The sequence below is a fragment of the Nannospalax galili genome, unplaced genomic scaffold (genome assembly GCF_000622305.1).
Source record: "Nannospalax galili isolate Female #2095 unplaced genomic scaffold, S.galili_v1.0 scaffold824, whole genome shotgun sequence".
Lineage (NCBI taxonomy): Eukaryota > Metazoa > Chordata > Mammalia > Rodentia > Spalacidae > Nannospalax > Nannospalax galili.
This window is the reverse complement of record NW_008351697.1, coordinates 2,318,791-2,342,709: the sequence shown is the minus strand read 5'-3', so window position 1 is coordinate 2,342,709 and position 23,919 is coordinate 2,318,791. Positions and strand designations below refer to the sequence as shown.

The following is a 23,919-nucleotide window of genomic DNA, read 5'->3' as shown; positions in this document are numbered from 1 at the left end:
ATCTCTCCAGCCTACACACACCCACACACACACACACACACACACACACACACACACACACACACACACTTTTTTTTTAGTTATTTCTAAATTCTAATAAGTAATCAAATGTAACATGTATCTTGATATATGGTCATGTTTTGGTCATTGATGGTCACAAAAACTGAGGTGGTCACATAAGACTATGACAGAAGGGCTGGAGAGATGGCTCAATGGTTAAGAGACTGGCTGCTCTTGCAGGGGACCCGGGTTTGGTTCCCAGCACCTACATGGTGGCTAACAACTGTCTGTAACTCCAGTTCCAGGGGAATCTGACCCCCCCTTCTGACCTCTGCAGGCATTGCACAACACAGGTGCACTTATGCACATGCAGGCAATACACTCAGACACATAAAATATTTTAAAAGACTATGATGGAGGTAAAACATTCCAATCACCTAAATGATGTCCCAGCTGTCAGAACATAGTACAATCATTTCTCACCTCTGTGGAATAAATGAACTTATTGCACTGCCAGCTATCTAAAGTATGACCTGCACAACTGGGTACAGGACATAATGCTGATAATGACAAGCAACCATGTAACTGACCCATACCATCTAGATATGTACACTGAGTTTACACAGTGGTAAAATCATCTAATGATGCAGTTTTTAGAATGTATTCTATTGTTAGGAAGCACATAACTACCTAAAAGACATATTTGTTTAGGGATTTTATTAAATTCCTATTATGAGGCTTATTTTTTTTTTTTTTATTAACAGTTAAAAGTTCAGAGTCATGGCTTAGCAGGCAAAGTGCTTGCTGCAGGGAAGCTGAGTCAGAGTTCTGGAAACATGGCGGAAGGACAGCCAAATCCCCAAAGTTGTCTTGTCTACACACACACACACACACACACACACACACACACACACACAAACACTTTAATGACAATAAAGACAAAGTCTTGAGCTAGGCTGGCTCATGCTGCAATCCCAGCTTTCAGGGGGTGAAGACAGAAGGACTGCAAGTTTGAAGGTGGCTGGGTTACTACTGAGGTCCAAGCCAGTCTGGGCTACAGGGTGAGGCTCAGTTGCAAAAAACCCCAAAAATATAGTTTAAGATAAATCTTAGAAAAAAAATCAGGGAGCTGGAGAGATGGCTCAGCAGTTAACAACACTGGCTGTTCTTGAAGAAGACACAGGTTTGAATCCCAGCACCCACATGGCAGCTAACGACTGTCTGTAACTCCAGCTGCAGGGGATCCTACATCCTCTTTTGTCCTCCGCTGGCATTGCATGACATGGGTGCACTTATATACATGCAGGCAATACACTCAATACACATAAAATAAAAATAATAAGAAAAAATCAGGATTTCAGAACTAGATGAATATAAACTAGAGAATATTTCAAAATAAAATACTTGTGTGTGTAGTAGTTCTTGATCACTTTGTGTGTGTCTGTGCATGTGTGCTTGCCATGTGCACGTATGTTGTGTCTGTTATTGTCTCATGCAGCCTATGCTGGCCTAAAATTTGCCATGCAGCAGATGATGACCTTGAACTTCCCCTCCACAATGCAGGGATGTTAGGTTTGTGCTGCCATGTTTGGCTTTATTTGGTGCTGGGGACTGAATGCAGAGCTTTCTGCACGCACTCTACCAACTGAACTATGCCCTCAGTCCCTCATTTATTTATTATTATATTTAAATGTGTATGAATGTATTGCATGTGTGTAAGTGCACCAGTGTTGGCAATGCTTGTGGAGGTCAGAAAAGGGTTTCGAATTCCCCTGGAACTGGAGTTATAGACAGTTGCTAGCCACCATGTGGGTGCTGGGAATCGAACCCGGGTCCTCCACAAGAGCAGTTGGTGCTCTTAACTACTGAGCCATCTCTCCAGTCACCCTCAGACAATTTCAAAGATACATATATCAGAATTACCTACAAAAAATTTCTTGTCTTTTGCCAAAGCATCAAGTGTAGAACGGCCTATAAAAGCATACGATTCATTTGCATGCTTTTTGATTTCCATAGTGCTTAGCCACTTTGCAATTCGTATTACAAAAAAATGTAAAACTAGGTTTGGTGGCTCACATCTATACTCTCACACTTGACAGGCAGAGGCAGACTGGTGAATTTGTGGCCAGTTGGATTGCAGGGTGTGGTCCAGGGTAGCCTGGGCTTCAAAGTAAGACCCTGTCTCAAAACCACCACCACCACAACCACCACCTACCAAGGGCTGGCAAAATGGCTCACTGGGTAAAGGTACATTTTGCCAAGCCTGATGACCTAAATTCAATCCCTGGTACCCACAGGTGGAAGGCAGGCATGACTCTTGCAAGCTGTTCTCTTCCACACATATGTACACATAAACACACATGCACACTAAATAAGGAAATGTTTAAAAAGTGAAGAATCTGGGTATGGTGGTGGCTTATACCTATAATCCCAGCACTTAGGAGATAGAAGCAGAGGGATCAACATAAGTTTAAGGCTAGCCTGGTCTACAAGGTAAGTTCCAATCAGAACTATATAGCGAGATCTTGTCTCACAAATGTCAAAACCAAAATAATTAATGAGTCCTTGAAGGTATCTTAAAAATATTTTCTCTTCATTACAAAGTCTCCTTTGTGATTTCATTCACAGTGTTTATGACACAAAAAAGTTTTCCAAGTCAAGGGAAATCTTAACCCAGGCTATAGTCGGGTTACCACAGGATCTAATTAGAAATCTGAGTATGACTACATTTAAGCATGCATCTTTTATAGCTTTAGTTCACCTCTCTCTTCCCTCTCCCTATCTCATACTCATTTCCTGAAAACAATTTTGTGTTTGTTTGTGACAGGGTCTCACCAAATAGCTCTGACTGTTCTACAATTCCCCTATGTAGACCAGACTGGCCTGAAACTCAAAGAGACCTGCTTATCTCGGCCTCCTGAGCGCTAAGATTACAGGAGTGTGTCATCATTCCCGGGCAACTTTTTAGGAATAGATTTTCTTGATTACTAGAGATTCTATTAAACTATACAAAGTCATAAAGATTAAGGCAAATGTTTTTATTATTACCTCAATCCCCCCCTCCCCCCCCTCTTTTTTTTAAAGGAAGACAGGCTCTTCCTAAAGCCCCAGCAGGCCTGGAACTTGCTATGTAGACCAGTGTCTTCAGTATCAGAGGTCTGCTTACCTCTGTCTCCCAAATTCTGGGATTAAAGGTGTGTGCCACCACACCAGGCTTTCTCTTTTTCCTTTGACACTCAGCTGGGTATAAGGAAGATAGTGTTCTTTTGTTCCCTGGATATATTTGCTGGACTTGGGGGTAAAGGTGCTGGGGCCTGAACCCAGGGCCTTGCACCCTCTACTACTGAGCTCCACTGCCATTCCCCACTTACTGCATCCCCAACCTGAGAAACAGCTTGTGTTTGGAAGCATTCCTGGCAGCTGTTTGCACTTCCTATTTTGAGTGTCCATCAGGTCACGGTAGAACCTGTCACTGCAGGTTATGATCCTGAGCAAGGCTAGTGTGGGGTGAGAAGGACACCTGAAGCCAGAAACTGTGCGCTTCAATGATTTCAAAAGTTGTACTGCTGAGAGGAGCGCTCTTGTTTCAGAGATAGCATCCTCTTGGGGACTAAAGACGACCACAGACTATGACACAGTAGCTCTGAGCACTGCTAAAAGACCAAAGGACAGTGTAGAGCCTGACAGTGTCTGAAAATTGGCTGGTAGCCATAGCATAGGAGGTAAGATGCCATGGTGTGTGTGCATGTTGAGACAAGTCCACGTAAATGGGGTTGGCCTTGAACTGGACATTCTCCTAAACGCCTTGCCCTTGCTGGGATACTGGCATGCCATTTTAGTATGTCTGACTTGGGGAAGAGCAAGAGGGTTTGATAGCGAGAGATGGTAATTAAATTCAAATCCCTTAATTGGAAGCATGAAAATCACACTCCTATGGATAGACTTACATTATCTCAAAATTCACGTGTTGAAGGCCTGATAGCATGACAGCATTTAGAGATGGGGCCTCTAGAAAGTAATTAAGGACAGAGGAAGCTACTGAGCCAGAGGACTTCCAAATGTGAACTTTGGACAACACAGTTCAGTCAATGGCATTTTGCCCCAGACCCCAAATTCTTATTTTTCTGGCATTGCAAAATACTATTCATTCCACTTCAGAAGACCCAAACTCTAAAGTCTAAAGGTCAAAGTCTCATCTAAATGTCACCTAAAAAGGATATGACAAGATAAAGAGGTACAGTTCATTCTGAGGCCTCCCCACCTATAAGCCCATGAAATCAAGTATGTGCTTCCAAACTGGTGGGTTAGACACAGGACAGTCTTTCCACCTCTGAAAGGAGAAACAGAAATTAAGGAATGGCCATGGCTGCCAAGAATAACTTAGGGAGGTGATTCCTCACTTCTCGGACTCCAGGATAATGCACTTAGTTCTATACTCTGCCTACTGGACCCACTTGAGCTGGGGGCTCCATATGTCTCAGTTCTGGGAGACACTTCCAGGTACCAGGTGAACTATTTCTATGGTTTCTAAGGGCTAACTTGGCCCTCAGTCTCTGTCCTTGGCCCTGTCTCTAAGGCTATGGTTGGAGACTGTGTGGCCTGGTGAAATGGAGCTCTGGTCCTGATGACCTCTGATATACCTTCTAGCTCTTTCCTATTCTCACAAAATAGCTCATGTTTGCAGTAGAGTGGCTCTATGGTCCAGTTCTAAAGGATCTAAGAAGTCAAGCAGCCTTTCTTTCACCTCTGTGCCTTCTGGCCCCTTCCTTCCGGCCAGCAGTATCTCTGCTGATACAATCCCATTTCTATTTTTGGTCTCTGCTGAAGTGACTGATTAAATCCATGAGTCATACCCTTGATCTCGTTATCACATGGTTTTTCTACTGTATCCTTAGTGTTCTCTTCAGAACAAGATTCCTTGTTTCCACACTCTGACAAGGCTGGAACCCTTCACAATCCCTGAGTGTTCCAGTTCCTTTTTGCTAGCAATGCCTTCCTCTGGAGATGGGAACAGCTCAGTTGGTAGAGTACTTCCTAGCATGTTTGAGCTCTAGGCTCGGCCCTCAACACTGCAGACAAGGGACACAAAGTGTGGTGTGGGCTTATACTTTCAGCCACTTGAGCGTGAGATAGGAAAACTGCTTTGAGTTCAAAGTCAGCTTGGGTTACACAGTTTCAAACAGCCTGGACTACAGAGTAAGACCTGCCTTAGAAAAACACAAAATAAAAGTGTTTAATGCCTCAAATTTGTGCTTTTGGACCAGTGAGGCAGCCTGGCAGGTAAAAGTGCCTGCCGTCCAAGTCTGACTGAGCTTGATGCCCTGAAAACAGGTAAAGATGAAAGAACCTAGCAACTCCATACGAATGTCCTCTGACCAGCACACATGGGCTGTATTATGCCTCCCCAACACATTGTGCACACAATCATAAATACTTTTTAAAAAAACAGTGCTTTTCTGGCAATTTAATAATAAAGATGTGACAGAATCAAGAGATACCGTGGTCAAATTCTGTAGCTGGATTTGAATTTTAACTCTACCCAGTCAGCTGTAGAAAATTCTACAAATTACCTAACCTCGGGCTACGTGAGTGTAGAGTGTGTTTGTATGGGTGTACATTGTATATGTGCACATTTGTGTGTGGAAACCTGAAGTCAACTGCAGGCATAGTTTCTTGAGCCATCCAAGTTATTTTATTTATGTTTATGTCTGTGCATCTGTGTACCACGTTCATGCAAGAGCCTAGAGAAGTCATCAGAACCCCTGGAGCTAGAGTTACAGGTGGTTGTGAGCTATCACGTGGGTGCTGGGACTGAACCTGGGTCCTCTGAAAGAGCAGTATGTGTTCTTAAGTGCCATCTAAGCCATATTTCAAGTCCTTCACCTTGTTTTTTGAGACAAGGCCTCACATTAGTCTGGGCTCTCTCTCAGAATAAACTGACCACTGAGCCCCAGGGATCTGTTCCCAACTCCCTAGTACTGGGATTACAGACACACACTGCAGTCCCAGCTTTTTTTTTTTTTAAACTGGGTACAGGGGATCTGCACTCAGGAGCTCATGCTTACACAAATACTTTACTGACTGAGCCCTCCTCATTTGCATAGGGATCCACGATTCCTTTCAGGATTTAAGAAGGTAGTGTGTGAGTCCTGTAACTGAGTATACAGGAAGCCTCAACTATGTGTTATCTAAAGTAGGTTAGGTTGGTGAGATGGCTCACTAGGTAAAAGCACTTGCTGTACAAGTCTCATGAGTTTAATCCCTGGAACTCACAATGGAAGAGAACCTTCTCCTGAAACTTGTCCTGACTTTCACATGCATTCCATGGCATGTTCACATAAACCAACACACACAATAGTAATAATAAATAAGGGAATCTACATGAAGGGCTCTGGTACCGGGTGAAGCAGACAAAGCAGCATTAACAAGTGGTGACATGGGCAGCATAGCTGGCAGCGAGGGAAGGTCCAGCATTAGTTTCTTTTTTAAAAAAAAGTTTATTATTTTTTATTTTATGTGTATGAGTGTATTGCCTGCATGTATGTAAGTGCACCTGTGTTGTGCAATTCCCTAGGAGGTCAGAAGAGGGCATCAGATAACCTGGAACTGGAATTACTGATGGCTTTTAGCTGCCATGTAAGTGCTGGGAATCGAAACTGAGTCCTCTGCAAGAGTCATCTCTCCAGTCCTCCAGCATTAGTTTCTTTAGAATCAGCTCACCTTCAAGAAGACTATAGCATCTCTTATTTTAAAAAGCTGATCCCTGGGCTGGAGAAATGGCTCAGTGAGGAAGGACACTTGCTTTGCAAGTGCTGAGGACCTGAGTTCAAATCTCCTGCACCTACCTAAGAAGTGGGGCATGACTGAGCATATCTGTAATCCCTGTGCTGGGGGGTAGATAGAGGTGGCTCTTCAGTTTACTGTTCTACCTAAAACAGTAAACTTCAGATCTGAGAGACTTTGTCTCAGGGAACAAGCACAAAGTGATCGACCTAGTATCTTCCTCTGGTCTCTGCATGGACATATACCAGGGGTACACCTACAGTCAACACACTCACAAAGTTTTCTTAAAAAAAAAAAAAAAGGCTGATTCTTAGCTGGGCATGGTAATGTATACCTATAGTCCCAGGCCTTATGAGGGAGAAGCAGGAAGATCAGAAGTTCAAAGCCAGCCTTGGCTACATAGAGTTTGAAGCCAGCCTGGAGTATACAAGATTTTGTTCCCCAAAACAAATGACCACAACAAAACCAAAAGAAGAACCATGACTATGCACCGCCACATCACCCTGAACACAACCAGTCCCTCTGCTCTCACCTAAGCCGGGTGGGCTTGGTTAGCACTTGGAAGGAAAAAAAGTCCCGTGTGGTGGCTCATGTCTGGAATTCTAGCACATAGGGGGCTGAGGCAGGAAGATCTCCAGGAATACCAGGCCAGCCTGGGCTACTAAATGAGACTGTCTCAAAAAACAAACAAAAGAAGCAAAGGCTGATTCTCTGGCTTATAAAGACCCTAGACAGAAACTGAGAGAAAAGGAAGGAAGTGAGGAGATGAAAATCAAGCTAACGAAAGTGTTGGTAATGTATCAGGAACTCCTCTTCAGAAACAGAGTGCTTCTCTCTGGCTCTATTTGTAGAATGCTTCTAATATTGCCCGTCAGGCACATGTAGAATTTTGGCAATTCTCCTTTGCACAATGCCTTATTCAGAATTTAGGAATACAGTCTGGCAAGATGGCTTGGTGGGGAAAAGCACTTGCTGCCAAGCCAGAACTCCTGAGTTTGATTTCCCAGGACTCGTGGTAGAAGGAGAGAACCAACTCCTGCAAGCTGTCCTCTGACCTTCAAACACATAGTGTGGCACATGCATACACATAAACATAATAAATAAATAAATATGATTTAAAAAACCCCAGGAACAAAGGCCCAGGGAACATTATGGAAGAGTGGAAAGAACGCAGAGCTGGAGGCTAAGAAGTGCTGTCTTCTGGACTGACATGGTCACTGTACTCATGAACTCATAGCAGCTGTGCTAACCTGCACACCATCCAGCCGGCCCAAATTCCAGCACAGATGGAGGAGTTCACACACCCCATCCCCAACTGAAGAGCTATTGGCAGCCAACAGCTACTAGGGGAGGGAGAATCACTCTCCTTTGGGAGGGGGTGGGCTGTGGTAGGTTGCCCATGCTCCAGTGGATGGCCCCACACCCATGCACATACAGCCTGCAATACAGGACTTGGTGGGTTATTTAAAAACAAAAAAAGACTGAACATTGCCCCAAGAGCCAAAACTAAATGGGAATTGGAAAACAAAACAAACAAACCCCCCAAAACAAAACAAAAAACAAAAGGCACAGGATATGTTGGAGGGGTCTGGGGGTGATGAAGGGGGAAATGGCAGGTGGATATGATATTTCATTGTATAAATGTATGAAATTCTCAAAGAATATGCTTTTTTTAATAGGAAAAAAAAAACCCAGGGGTTGGAGAGATGGCTCAGCAGTTAACACTTGCTGTTCTTCCAGAGGACTGGGGTGAAGTCCCAACACCCACATGGCAGCTAACAACCACCCATAACTCCAGTTCCAAGGGATTTTATACCCTCTTCTGGCCTCTGCAGGGCATTCCATGCATGTGGTACACTTACACAAATACAGGCAAGACACTCATATTTATAAAATAAAAATAAATAAAATATTAAAAAATTAAATCATGAAAACAAAATTAAAAACCCAAAAGTTAGGAATAAGTTGGTGCAACTTTGTGAAGAATGCATCAATATGGGGGAGATTCAACACATTTCAATGAACCTCATTTTTTTCAAATGGAATGACTGAATTTCCTATAAATATTTAAAAAACACTGTGATATGTGGCTCTGATTAGGCAGGTCAAGCTCTACCAGCTTTCTGCTCTGTGAATTTGGCAGCAGTCCTTAGTGAAAAGCAATAAAATTTGACCTGCTCTGTCTAACATCACCAACCTTGTCATTTTGTTCTTAATACTCTTAAAAAAGCTACTTCGTGTACTTGTCCAGCAGCACATATACTAAAATTGGAACTATACAGAGAAGATCAGCATGGCCTCTGCATAAGGGTGACATGAAGCCTTCCATATTAAAAAAAAAAAAAAAAGTTACTTTGTGTTAAGGCTACTTAGAACTGCCTGAAAATAGAATTTGAGAATTTAGTAAGACTCCTTTCTAAAGAAAACACCTACTTTCAAAACAATTGTTATTTTCTTGTGCACAAAGCTGTATTACAGAGTCTCCTAACACAGAATGGTGTTACCTGTTCCATTGTTGAGCCCTCGACCTTAAATTTAAAATATACTATTCAAGTTTGTTTTCAAAACATTGTATTAGGACAAGATGACTCACTGGTAAAAGTGTTTGCCATATAAGCCTGATGGCCTGAGTTTGATTCCAGATCCCTTTGTGGAAGGACTCCAGAAATTTGTCCTCTGACCTCTACATGGTATGCCTGTACTCACACATACATATCTACACAAACAATAATTAAAAAAACAGTAACTGTTTCATGCATGGATAATGGGGGTGGGGTGGAGTGGGGAGAGGGAAGGACAACAAAGTACAATAGCACTTCTTTTTTTGTTTTTGTTTGGTGGGGGCGTTGAGATAGTGTCTCACTATGTAGCCCTGGCTGGCCTGGAACTCACTATGTAGACCAGGTTAGTCTCAAATGCACAAAGATCTGCCTACCTCTGACCCCTAAGTGCTGGGATTAAAGGCCTGCGTCATCACACCCAGCCTACAATGATATTTCTATATGAAGAAACCTTACTTTGTATACTAACCTAAAAATTTAAGAACAAAAGTCATTAATTCTCTGATTTCCTTCTTGACTTGGTAGTTATTGAAGACATTTAAATGAACGTTCAGTATTTGGGTAATTTTACTAAAAAATTCCCAGTTAGAGGCTGGAGAGATGGCTCAGAGGTTGAGAGCACCTGCTGGGTCTGACTGCAGCTCCCAGTGCCTATATCAGTGCCTCACAGTGGCCTGTAGTTCCAGTTTTCAGGAGCCAGCGCACACACACACACACACACACACACAAAATAAACCTTAAATTACATAGTTCCAGCTACGTTTTTCAATGTGTTGTTAATGTGTTAACTACACAAAATACTCCTTTTAAGAATTTAAGTTATTCCTCTATGATTTGTTATTATTCTAAAAAAAAAAAAAATCTCCCAGGCCAGCAGAGTCTCTGTCAACATTGCCTTATCAGATCTTTCTTGATTCTTTCCTCAGGGTACAACCATTTCCCTCCTGGTGCTCTGGCTATGGTTCATTCTCTCTCCCCCTCTCCTGTTCCCACTTCTCTGTCCCCCAGTTTTAATTGTGTGTATGTGCAAGTGAACAAGTGAATGCAGGTATCCATCAAGGTTAGAGGCATCAGATCCCCTAGAGTTGGGAGTTAAAGGCCATTGTGGGTAGCCTGATGTGGGAGCTAGGAATCAAACTTGGGTCCTATGGAAGGGCAGCAATCAATCTATCTGATAACTGTTGAGGCAAAATTTTATTAAAATAGTAAAACAGTAATTTATAAATACGAAAATTAGCTTTCATTACCTAATGTAGTCCACTGTCCAGAAGAATTTGAAAGTAACTGCAAATTTGGAATAACATTTGGGTCTTTGAAAAAAGCCTAAAATGTAAATTGTGGGGGAACATGTTAGAAACTTTATTATAAATAACAAATTAACTTCTGAAACAAAAGTAAAACATCATTTAATTCAAAGTAGGATGAACATTATTTACCTCTTTAAAAAAATGGTTTATTTGTGGTACTGGGTATGGAACTCAGGGCCTCGTGCATTACCTAAGCAATATTCTACCACTGAGCTACATCCCATTCTTTTTTTTTAACTTTTAAAAAAATTTTTACTTGTATGGGTGTATTGCCTGCATGTAGGTAAGTGCATCCATGTCGTGCAATTCCCACGGAGGTCAGAAGAGGCTGTCGGATCACCTGGGACTGGTGTTATAGACAGTTGTTAGCTGCCATGTGGGTGCTGGGATTCAAACACAGATCTTCTGCAAGAAGAGACAGTGCTCGTAAGTGCTGAGCCATCTCTCCAGTCCCCTTTGTTTTTATGAGGGGGGGGTCTCATTAAGTAGCTCAGGTTGGCCTTGAATTTGCTATGTAGCCCAAGTTGGCCTTGAAATCTCAATTCTCTGGCTTCAACTATGTGCTAGGATTACAGGTCTGAACTACTTAGTGTAGCCTGAAGGACAACTTTATTTTTGCTTTTTGGAGACAGGTCTCCTGTAGCCAGGCTAGCCTTGAACACACTTGTAACTCTCTATGTACCCAAGGATAACCCTGAACTCCTGATCCTCCTGCTCTAAGAAAGCCTTTTCTTCCAAATTCTTTGAAACTTTTTGTTCATGAGAAGGAATTCTAATCTTTAATTTTCCCCCACACATCCTTTAAGATTTGTTGATGAAAAAGCCCTGATGCATTCCCAACCTGACGGCCTGGGGCAGCAGAGCTCTGCTCTTTAGCAAACCTTTTTTCCCCTTCCTTTACACTACTTCTTTAAACTAGCCAACCAGGAAGACTGAGGTTGGACCCCAGCCAATGGAGAACAGCACTCTTGCATTAGGGATCAGGTATGCTTGCTGGATCTGAATGACCACGCAGCTCACCCTTTTGCAAAAAAGCTGCCTTGCCCAGTTACTTTCCCTTTGTCCACATGCTCTGTGTTGGACCTCAGGTTTTATTTCTAACACTGCATCTCTCTCAAGTGTTGAGCTTACAGGTATCTACCATCATACCAGTTGGAAGAACTTTAAATTGGCAAAAGGTCAAGTAACAAATGTTTTATAAAGAAATGAAATCAAGGGATGGCAAGATGGTTAAGAGGATAAAACTACACAAGCCTGGTGTCTTAAATCCAATCCCCGGGTCCCACATGGCAGAACTGACTCCTGAAAGTTGTTCATTGATACCCACATGTGCACTATGGCACATTTGCTCTCTCTCTTACACAGAGTCAATTTTTTGTTTGCTTGATTTCAACAGGGTCTTCCTGTAGCCCCAGCTGGCCTGAAACTTGCTATGGAGACCAGGCTGGCCTTGAACTCACAAAGACCTGCCTAACTCTGCCTCCCAAGTGCTGGGATTAAAGATGTGTGCCATCACGCCTGGCAAATAATCATATTTTTAAAACTTAAAAAAAAAAGCTGAGTATAGTAGTATATGCCTTTAGTCCCAGTTCTCAGGAGGCAGAGGCAGGCAGATCTCTGTGAGTTTGAGGCCAGTCTGGTCTACACAGTGAATTCTAGCCACTGCTGCACAGTGAGACTCTGTCTCAAAAACACAAAACAAAAAACCCCAAATAAATGAATAAAAATTATGCAGTCAAGCCAGGTGTGGGCACCCACCTGCAACCACTATACTTAGGAGGGTTGGAAAATGAAGGCCAGGCCAGGCAGGCACAGTGGCGCACACTTTCTATCTCAGCACTTGGGAGGCAGAAGCAGGTTCATTTCTGTGAGTTCGAGGTCAGTCTGGTCTATATAGTGAATTCCAGGTTAGCTGGGGCTATAGGAAAATACTGTCTCAACCCCTCCCTGCCCCCCAAAAAAGAGTTCAAGTCCAGTCTGGGAGAGATGACTCAGGACTTTAATCCTAGCACTTGAAGCTGGGTAGGGGTAGAGGCTGGTGGATCTCTTTGAATTTGAGGCCAGCCTGGTTTACATAGGCAGTTCTAGGCCAGCTGGGCTATATAGTGAGACCTTGTCTCAAAAAAAAAAAAAAAAAAAAAAGTTCAAGGTTAGCCTCTGCTACATAGCTAATTTAAGGCTAGCTCTGTCTCTAAAGCAAAACAACAATGCACACGAAATCCAAGTCTTCGCCAGTTTGGTTGGAAAACTTAAGTCCCAAGCTTATTGTTTCGTTGTTGGGGACTGAACCTAGGGCCTCAGGTATCTTAAACACTTGCTTTGTCACCCAGCACTAGATGGAAGGGGGTTCCTGGCATTTTGTAGAAGTGGGTATGTATGGGGGATGGTGGGCATGTGGGGGTGTTCAACTTGGGACTGTCTAAAAACAAAGGCTAGAAATTATTCCCAGTTCACATGGGAGTTCAAAACATGGTAGGCAGCTAGAAAGCAGTGTCCATGATGATCAACAGATTGGGAAAAATATAGTCCAGCAGACTATATTTTGGAGTTCTGAAAACCAGTAGGTAATCTTTATGTGTATATTTAAAATTTTGTGTGTCAAAACCTGGAAAGAACTTCAGTATCTATCAGCTGAAGAACAGCTGAACAAAATAGAGCACATTTTTATCACAGGACTGAGCCACTATGAAGTATTAAAGGGCCAGTGAGATGGTTCAGCAAGGAAAGGTACTTGCTGCCAGGCCCAATAACTTCAGTTCCATCCCTTGGGCCCACATGATGGAGAAAGTCAATCCCTGCAAGTTATCCTCTACCTCCCCACATTCACTATGGTATGCCTGTCCCTCTTACCCAAATAAATAAATAGAAGTTTTTTAAAAAAGTGTTAGAGCCAGGCATGGTGGTGCACACCTTTGGTCCCAGCACCCTGGAGGAAGAAGCAGGCTGAAGGCCAGCCTGGTCTACATAGATAGTTCCAGGCCAGCTGGGCTATAGGGAGACCTCGACTTAAAAAGTACTAGAATGCTACCTTCCTAAAGAGGGCCCTGTTCTTCTTTTGCATTGGTATAGTCCCAGGGTGAGTAACAGGGCCTGTGTGCATTTACTCAAACATTCGTTGAATGGACAGAGTGGAAACTTTGAGATTCATGTAGCCCAGGCTGGCTTCAAACATGGGAAGATCCTCCAGCCTCTGGCTCCTGAGTCCTAGGATTACAGATGTGTGCCACTAGGCCTAGCTAATAAATCACTTCTTTAAAAAACATACATATGCATTGGAAAGATGGCTAAGCAGTAAAGATCCTGGCTGATCTTGCAGAGGACATGGGTTTGGTTCCCAGCACCTACATGGTAACTAATAATTGTCCGTAACTCCTGCATAGGGCATCTGATGCCTTCTTCTGGCCTCCATGAGCCCTGCATGGCATGGGTGTACTTACATACAAGCAGGCAAAACACTCATATACATAAAATTAGAATAAATTTAAATTATATGCATTTGTTTTGTTCATATGTGTGTACCCATACCGCACTAAACACGTGGAAGTCAAAAGCAACTTTCTGGAGTTGGTTCTCTCCTTCCACTGTGTGGGTCTGAAGATAGGTCATCAAAACTAACAGCAAACACCTTGACCCACTAAGAAATCTTGCTAGCCCCTAAATAATTTAAAGGAAGAATGTAAGCTATGGGTCTTTTTTTCTACCACTCATTCCTTTATATCTGGCTCTTGTTCCCTTTATTTAACTAGACGGACCCATGCCTTCCTAATTCCAAAATCCAGTGGACATGTTGATTGTCCATGAGGACTTTATAGAATAAAAGGTGAGTGGATTTTGCTGGGCAAAGAGGTACCAAATATTGGTAAATGCTGAACTATGCCTCCTCTTACTCTAACAAAAACCCTGATTTCCATCTTCCAGAAGTTTAGTATGAACAAAGATTACTAAAAATTTAGTGAGCAATCTCAGCTGTGATGAGCTGCTTCCATCATGCCACTGGGGTCTCCCCGCCCCTTTTGATTTTCCAAGACAGGACATCACTATGTAGGCCTGGCTGGCCTGCAACTCAAGTTATGTCAACAGACCAGGTTGGCCTTGAACTCAAGAGCTCTGCCTGCCTCTGACTCCAGAGTGATGGGATTCATGATATGCACCACGGCTGGCCTTGGAAAGCCCCTATGAAGGAAGAGAAAATGGTAAGAAAGGACGGCTGCCTCTTCAGGAGTAGAGGGTTAGTGTGACCACAGAAGGAGCCAGAGTCAGATGAAGTGGTGAGCTGAATTGGACCTTGCAGAAAACAATCTTAATCTCAGTCTAAAATTAGCTGTGTCTTAACCTGGCTTTTGATTCAAGGGCAGCAAGGAGCACACTGCTGAACTGTCAGCCCAGGAAGGTGTGATCAGAATCCTTTTGTTGACACTGGAACTAATGTAGTCCAGGCTGGCCTCAAACTCTACTAGCTAAGAATGACCTTAAACTTCTTATCTACTGCCCAAGGGCTGAGATTGCAGGAGTTTGCCATTGTGCTGAGTTCTATATGGTACTAGGGATGGAACACAGGGGCTTCTTGCATGATAAACTTCTTATCTACTGCCCAAGGGCTGAGATTGCAGGAGTTTGCCATTGTGCTGAGTTCTATATGGTACTAGGGATGGAACACAGGGGCTTCTTGCATGCTAGGCAAGGGTTCTACCAGTGAATACATCCCCAGACCCCAAAAATCTGATTTTTCATTCTATTGAAAGTGCATTGCTATTGAGTGTATGGTGTGCATGTGCTATGTGCAGAGGACAACTTTGCAGAGCTGACTCTCCTTGCAACTTCATGTGGGTTCCAGGGATGGAACTCAGGTCACCAGGCAATACCTTTACCCTCTGAACCACCTTGCTGGTTTCAGAACCCTAAATTCATTCTGGATATGATGGCACACTCCTATAATCCCACCACTTGAGGTGAAGGCCTCATCAATGTAAGGAATTTGAAGCCAGCCTAGGTTACAAGTGACACTACTTCAAACCAAACCAAACCTTTATTCTGGTTGGAGGGTGAACTGAAGGGAGGTGAGGAAGGAGGTTGCTGTTGGCAGAAGCATAAATCTGGGAAGTTTATGCTCTCAGGAAATCTAGGCCGTAGCAAGTGGGACGTGAGTGGATTGAATGATAGAGGGAAGAAGGGAAGAGGAACCAAAGATGACTCCCGGTGAGGCTGGAGAGATGGCTCCGCAGTTAAGAATGCTTGCTGTTCTTCAGAGGACGTGAGCTCGATTCCCAACACCCATGTCAGGCTTTGATTACTTTCTCTAAAAACTATTTACTTTTAAAGATTTTATATGTATGACTCCTTTGCCTCTATGTAAATGTACCACGTATGTGCCTGGCGCCAGTGAAAGCCAGGACAGTGTTAAGGATGGGTGTTAGCCACCATGTGGGTCCTGGGAACTGAATCTGGGTCTTCTGGAAGAGTGGTTAGCTGAGCCATCCCTCCAGCCCCAATTTTTATTTTCTGTGTATGTGTTTTGCCTGCATCTCTGTATGTGCATCACATGTATGCCGGGTGCCCTTAGAGGCCAGAAGGCATCAAATACCCTGGAACTGGAGTTACAGATGGCTGTGAGCTGCTAGGCTGTGCTAGGCCTCAACCCGGGCCTTGCACGAGCAGCCAGTGCAATCAATGCTTGAGTCTTCATAGCCCGGACTGGCTTAGAACTCTCTATGTAGACCAGGCTGGCCTCAAACTCAGAGATCTGCCAGCTTCTACCTCTCACGTGCAGGGATTAAAGACATGTACTACCACACCCAGTTTACTTTTTTTTGTTGTTGTTTTTTTTTCGAGACAGGGTCTTCCTATAGCCCCAGCTGATCTGGAACTCACTATGTAGACCAGGTTGGCCTTGAACTCACAGAAATCTGCCTGCTCCTGCTTCCCAAGTGCTGGGATTAAAGGCTTGTGCCACCATGCCTGGCTATCAGTTTACTTTTGAAAAAAAAAGTATTTTAAATGATGTGTTATCTGTCTCTGTGTATGCGAATCCTGTGTGCAGCTGCCTGCAGAGGCCAGAAAAAGGCATCAGATCCCCTGGAGTTACAGGTAGTTGTGAGCTGTCCAATGTGGGTGCTGGGAACCAAATTTGGGTCCTCTGCACGTGTTGTATGTACCCTTAACCTCTGAGCCATCTTCAGCCCCTGGTTTTGATTAATTTTAGGCTTTCTGAACTATTTTAAAAGGAAGAAATATAAATTCTGATTTAGTAATTATTCCTTGGCATTACTGATTTACAATCCTGGTTTTTGTTTTGTTTTTTGTCTTTTTGAGGCAGGGTCTCCCTGTAGCCCCAGCTGTCCTGGAACTCACTATATAGACCAGGCTGGCCTCAAACTCACAGAGATCCACCTGCCTCTGCCTCCCAAATGCTGGGATTAAAGGCATGCGCCACCACACCTGGCAACAATCCTGTTTTAGATGCCATTATTAATGGAAGTAGACCAAATGCCTGCAGCAAACTGACCTAGAGCCAACTGAAATGTTTGTAAAAGACTTCAAATAAGTTAATGCAAGTTTTATTATTGAAATTACAAGTATATCCCTAAAAATACATTAAAAACACTGTCTATGTGCACTATGGTTTGTTACAGAGTTTACATCAAGGCATCAGAAGGGATTTTCTCTTTATCAGCTTTATAAGGAACATACTGAGGTGCTTTTTGAAAATCTCAGGTGATCCCTAGTCTGCACAAACAATGGTACTGATGTTAAAACTCATGTGAGAAGCAGATGAACTTGTTTGGTAACATAAAAGAAACCCTGGGGGCTGGAGAGATGGTTCAGGAGTTAAGAACACTTGCTGTTCTTCCAGAACACCTGGTTCAATTCCCAGCACCCACATGGAGGCTAACAACCACCTGCAATCCAAGTTCCAGAGGACCTGATGCTCTCTCCTGACCTCTGCAGGCATTACACAACACAGGTGCAGTTACATACATGCAGGCAATACACTCATACACACAAAATAAAAAAAATTAAAATTTAAAAAAACATAAAAGAAACCCTATCGTTTTCCCACTATACTGGGGATCAAAGCCAGGGCCTGTCTACGTTAGGAAAACACTCCTACCAACTGAGCTACCATCCCAGTTCACAGTTCTAAATGAATGGCAGGAGACATGTGGTGGCACTATCTCATTGAGTGCTGGCTTATCTGTTCCTACCAATCTTTCTTCATTAAGGAATCTCAATTCTACTTGAGACTGCAACATGCTCAACCCACTCTGCATTTCCTAGTGGTGCCAGGATGCAGCCCCAGGCCCAGGTTCTGCTCATGAGACATACGTTGGGCAGGCTTCTGGGAAAGTGCTGAAAAATAAAAGGCTTGTTATTGTTTATGTGGAAAATTCCCCCTCATTATCTCTGGCACACCAGGGTGAGGATGTGAGCACTATGTATTGATCTGCCAGCTCTCTTGAGACCCTGAAGTGAGATACTGCCTCTAACTAGCTAGAACACAGCACCTGGACACCTGCAGCTGAGCATGCCTAAAACTAAACTTGTATTCTTCATTTATTCTCCACTTTCTCTGCATTTAATGCCTAGTAGTAATCAGTTAACTCCAGTCAACTAAGCAGAAATTTTGGATTCATCTGACATATTTCTATCTCCCTACTCTCAGCATCCTACTAGTCTTTAAGCTTAAGCACATATATCTCTGAGCCATTCTGGGGTTAGCCTAAAATGAGGACATCACCAGACAACTATGTGAAGGCAGCTACACTCACCATTACACCTTCACTACAGATGTCAAATACTGTCTGGGGGTGTTTTCCAATTTCACTTCACTATTTCCAGATTCCATTTGGAGGAATCAGTCTTCCACACATCTGTCAAAGTGACATCAACATTTTATTTTAATTAGCTGTTTCTTGGAAATTTGTTCTCACCATGCAGCCCAGGCTAGCCTTGAACTCACAATCTTACTGCCTCAGTCTCTGAGTGCTGGGATTCTAAGCATGTGTCACCATGCCTGACTTTAATTATTTTATTAAAAAATATTTTTGAGCTGGGCGTGGTGGCACACGCCTTTAGTCCTAGCACTTGGGAGACAGAGGCAGGAGGATCTCTGTGAGTTCAAGGTCAGCCTGGTCTACATACTGAGTTCCAGGCTACCTGGGGCTATAAGGAGACTGTCTCAAAAAGACCAAAAGAAGGCTGGAGAGATGACTCAGTGGTTAAGAAGACTTTCTGTTCTTCCAAATGTTTGATTCCCAGCACCCACATAGTGGCTAACCGCCAAACATAACTTCAGTTCCAGGGACTCTGACACCCTCCGAGGAGCACTGCACAACACGGGTGCACTTACATGCATGTAGGCAATACACTCATACACATGGTCTTTTAAAAAAAAGACCAAAAAAATATGGTGGGCTATGCCCAGGACTTGAAAGAGGAATGAGAAAAAAAAAATGGGGTGCTGGAGAGATGGCTCAGCAGTTAAGAGCACTGGTTGCTCTTGCAGAAGACCTGGGTTTGGTTTCCAGTACCCACATGGTAGCTCACAAACATTCAAAACTCCAGGTCCAGGGGATATGACACCTTCTTCTGGCCTCCAGGGTCACTGCAAGGATGTAGTGTACTTACATATATTATACATAACACTCATACAAACAAAATAATTTAAATATTTTGCATGAGACAGAATTTGTGTATACTAGGCAAGCACTCTACAAATGAGCCACATCCCTAGCTCCCCAGTATTTTAAATTTGAACCTGTTCTGCTTTTTGAGGCAGGGTGTCATAGAACCTAAGCTGGCCTTGCTGGGGAGGCAAGGATTACCTTGAACTTCTGATCCTCCTGCCTCCACCTCCCAGTGCTGGGATTACAGGAAAGTGACACCATGCCTAGTGTCATGTGGTGCTGGGGACTGACCCAACGCTTTAGGAATGCTAGGTAATCATTCTACCACATGGGCTACATCCCCAGCTCAAGAAGAGCTTTAAGATTAGAAGTCTGGTGCCAGTAGAAGCCAGGTGTCAGAGGCTCAGGCGTTGGAGTTAAGGATACTTGTGAGATACCATATGGATGTTAGGAATTGAACCTGTATCTTCTGCAACAGCAGTGTGAGCTCTTAACCACTGAGCATCTCTGGGTTTCCCTAGCACATTTTTAAAGTCATCTATTATAACATTATTCCATTGTGCTGTCAAGATTTTTTTCCTCTTTCTAGCTTGCTGAAACTGTACATGCCTTACAAGCTGGGATCAGGTCTCATGGGGGGGGCACACAGAAAGTACTCAACAAACATTTCTGAATAAATAAGTCATTAAAAGTTGTATATAAAAACAAAAAAAGAAATAAAAAATTATTTTATATCACTTGGAAATCCTGATGTTTAAATAAAAAGGCGAGAGCCAGTATTGATATAAGTGGAAATTGTAAAAATCTAACCAGGAATAACTAAGACATGTCATTAATTGTGTCACTATGCTATAATAACATTACAACCCCAGGGAAATAGACGTCAAGGCCAATTTACCCTCTGTTATGGACTGAACAGAGTCACTCAAAATTTATGTGCTCCCTCAACCTTAGATAGTACCCTTAATTAGAAAGAGGGTCACTGTGGATGCTGATTAAGTACACCTATGGGTGGGGTGGTAAGCCCTTATTTCAGAATGGCTGGTGTCCTCAGAAGACACAGAAAGGTGAGAAGGCCAAGTAATTTAGACAAAGGTAAAGTGCTTCAGCTATAAACCAAGAGTGCCAAGGGCTACTGGTATCAGGAGCTCAGGAGGAGGCAAGGGTTCATTTTGACAGGTTTCAGGACGATGCTGAATCTACCTGTGATCTTCAACTTCTAGCTCCAGAATTATGAGACAATCTGACAGAATATTCTTCTGCTCATTCCTGTCAGTGTGTGAGACAAGCCGGTGCTTTTGTCTGTCTGCTGGCCATACTGCCAAGGGCCCATAACAGCCTTGAAAGCTGCTTGTTTGCCTTGTTTCTAACAGCTGTGGACACTCGTAGCACAAGATAGGCCTTCACAAAGTGTGAGCTGAATACATTATGTCCACTATGAACTAAAGTCAAATGCTCAAAGGACATGAATGGCAGACAATGAAGATAATTCCACACGTCTTGATATTCTCCATCTTACTTGGGGGAAGAGACTGAAAATAAAGGGTCAGAATTTTAAGATGCACACCAGAACGTACACCTTTGAATGAACTCTATCCTTTCCACAGTAGTCTCCCCTAGCTAAGGGCTTATTGTTTGAAACATTTGGGAGGAATGATTTGGGAATTGCTGTTGGACCTTTAAGTCCAGTTCTCAAGCAAAATGTAATTTTGAAGCCAAAAGTATTTGGAGTGAAGCCTAATAAATAAAGCCAATGATACATCCAACAGAGGATTAGTGCATCTCTCGACTCTCACCAGAAAAGGTTCTTACTGTAGATGGCAATTTACACAAGTGTTCAACATGCAGAAAATAAAGACTGCAGAGTGCTTGGCTCTAAATGGAACACCCTCTCCTAAAACTCAGGGATCATTCTGGAAGAGGGAGCAGAGAGACTGTAAGAGCCAGAGGAGGTGGATGAATACAAGGAAACAGTGTTTTATGGATACAACAGGGAAGTTGCACATTTGAACCCAGTGTTTGTGATAGAATGCAAGGACCCGTCCATGCCCAAGTCATACAAAAACCCAGCATGGAGAAGGCCCAGCCCTAGCTGAACTAGTAGCAGCTAATAGCTGCAGGGAGAGGGAGAGTCAGTTTTCTTTAAGGATGTGATGCAGAATGTTGACCAGGCTCCAGGGACTAGACCCATAGACCCAAGAGCATTTGGGGACACTTGATAGGCCCTAAAAGGTGAAAGAGAACATGGGGGCGTACAAAGGTAGGGGAGATCTGGACGAGATTGGGGGATTATGAATATGATCAAAATGCACTGTATGAAATTCTCAAAGAATCAACATTATTTTAAAAATCAAGATGTGCTCATTAAAAAGCAGAAACAAAATCCCTACAATTTTTAGCCAGATGTGGTGACACATGCCTGTAATCCCAGCACTGGGCACTGAGGCAGGATGACGGTTCAAGGCTAGCATAAATTGAAGAGAGGCTGTTTCAAAAACTTTTTTTTTTTTTTTTTGATTACAGAACTGGAAAGCTACCTAAGCTCCTGCAGGCAGGAAATCAATCAGCTAAATGAGGGACAAACTGATGTTTGTGGGAAATGTTACAAGATTCGCCCCGCAAGACGGGCGTGGCTCGCACCTGTAGTCCTAGCACTTGGGAGTCTGAGGCCAGAGGATCCCTGAGCGTGAGGCCGGTGAGACAGTCTGAAATTAAACTGCACTTTTCAGGCCTCCCAAACTGCAAGAACACGTCATTCAGGAAGGGAGTCGAGGCCCACCCGGGGCACGTATCAGCAGAGACCCCCCATACCAACCATGACGAAATCGTCTTTCCGGTAGGGCAGGAAGGTCTGGTCGAAGCCGAACGCTTGAGCCTGGATTCTGCCCAGCATGGACCTGAGGCAGAGGAGAGTCAAGTTAGAGGGCGGGGCGCGGAGCCCGGAGCGCGGAGCCGGGAGTCCGAAGCGTGGAACGCCGAGCTCGGAGCCCGGAGCCTAGGGAGCGGAGCCGCGAGCCCGGAGGGCGGCGCCCGAAGGCGGAGACCCCGGACCCCAGGCCGCCCACCCGCACGCCGCTCCGCCGTTGGTTCCTCGCCGCCGCCAGACCCCAGGCTCGCCGCTCCCGCCCCTCGACCCTCACCACTGGCGGAGCCGGCTGGTGATCTCCCGGGCGCTCAGGGACGGGAAGGTTCTCTGAGGCAGGAACCTGAAGTAGTAGCCGCCAAGGTCTCCCGGTTCCCCGGCCGCCATCGTGCTGCCGGCTCTGAGGAAGGCGTAGAGGTTTCCTTGGAGACGCGGGCGCTAGAGCCGCGCCACGCTCAGGAGGCGTGGCATTGTTCAAGAGAATGGGCGTGTATAGGGCGGGCCCACGCTCAGGGGGCGGGGCGCCGCTCGGAGCCGGACGCAGCTCTGGGGCGGGGCTACGATCTGGGGGCGGGGCGTTGCTCAGAGGTGGGCGTGTACGGGGGGGCAGGGCTACGACCAGGGGCGGGGCGCTGCTCTGGGGACTGGGGGCGGGGTTATGGTCGGGCGGGGTCGTGGTTAGGGGCTGGGCGCCTCTCCGGCCCCGCCTCGCAGCCCGGCAATACTTGGTTGAGGAGGAAGGCAGCTAGGCTTACCTAGGGGAAAAAGAGGTCTAAGATGGAGACAAGTTGCTCATAGCTCTGTGTCGGCATGTACTCCTAGTTGCGCTGCATGGGCCACTGACCTAGTACCAACTCTATAGTCTCAGAGACCTTGGGAAGGTGTTAGTCTAAGTTAACTAGGATCATCTGTTTTGGAAGACAAACGTACAGGGTTATTTGAGCAAGTATTTTGTTTTAGTATGTGACAAAAAGAAAGTTTCTATACACACTACACTACAACATGCTATTTAAAGACATATTTTCTATTGAAAATAGCTTTTAGTATCTATCACTTTGTTTTTTGTGTAATATCTACGTTAGGCTTTAGATAGGGGGGTAACCATTTTCCACTAAGTTCCTTTAAGAAAAAGGAAGAACCAACTGCTTCTTAAGAACTGATCCCAATTATGCTTTGGTGAGGAGAGAGGACCCCATTCTTCTCCTTGTTGCTTAGCATATACGCCATAGTTTATCCCTGAATCTATTTTGAATGCAGCTGTGAACATTCTTATTGTGTAACTATTGTTTCAGTCCTTCCCTCATTCATAAGTTTTTTTTTAATTTTAAAAATTATTTTTATTTTATGTGTATGAGTGTATTGCCAGCATGTATATAAGTGCAACCGTGTCGTACAATACTCAGCAGAGGTCGGAAGAAGGCATTGGATTCCCCAGAACTGGAGTTACAGACAATTGTTAGCTGTCATGTGGGTGCTGGGAACCGAACCCTGGTCCTCTGCAGGAGCAGTCAGGGCTCTTACCTGCTGAGCCATCTCTCCAGCCCCTCTTAAGTACTGTTTTAAGGAAATGCTAAGTTTTATTAAAAGGTATAAGTAACACATGGAGGAAGCAAAGGTGGCATCCATCACTTTGCTGGCTTTTACTGCTGGCTTTTGGAAAGTTCCTTCCAATGAGCAAACTTTAATGGAAAAGGGGCTATTCAAGATTTGCTGGGTGGGGGTCTGTGAGAAATTCCAGGGATGGGTTGGGATTTCCAGAAATGCAGTTTATTCTCTTTTGT

At 44.0% G+C, this 23,919-nt stretch overlaps 1 protein-coding gene and 1 pseudogene across 1 annotated transcript in view; one reads left to right on the top strand and one right to left on the bottom strand.

The window, feature by feature from the left end:
* Positions 1-22,547, bottom strand: part of Cfap300 (cilia and flagella associated protein 300) — a 37,070-nt gene extending 14,523 nt beyond the window's left edge. The window contains exons 1-4 of the mRNA XM_029553843.1: positions 22,416-22,547; positions 22,091-22,172; positions 10,583-10,667; positions 3,372-3,433 (exon numbers count right to left, since the gene is read on the bottom strand). Of these exons, the coding sequence (XP_029409703.1) occupies positions 3,372-3,433; positions 10,583-10,667; positions 22,091-22,172; positions 22,416-22,525 (339 nt within the window). The 5' untranslated portion in view covers positions 22,526-22,547. The remainder of the gene's footprint in view (positions 1-3,371; positions 3,434-10,582; positions 10,668-22,090; positions 22,173-22,415) is intronic.
* LOC115066890 lies at positions 9,023-9,118 on the top strand (annotated as a pseudogene).
* Positions 22,548-23,919: the final 1,372 nt, after the last annotated feature.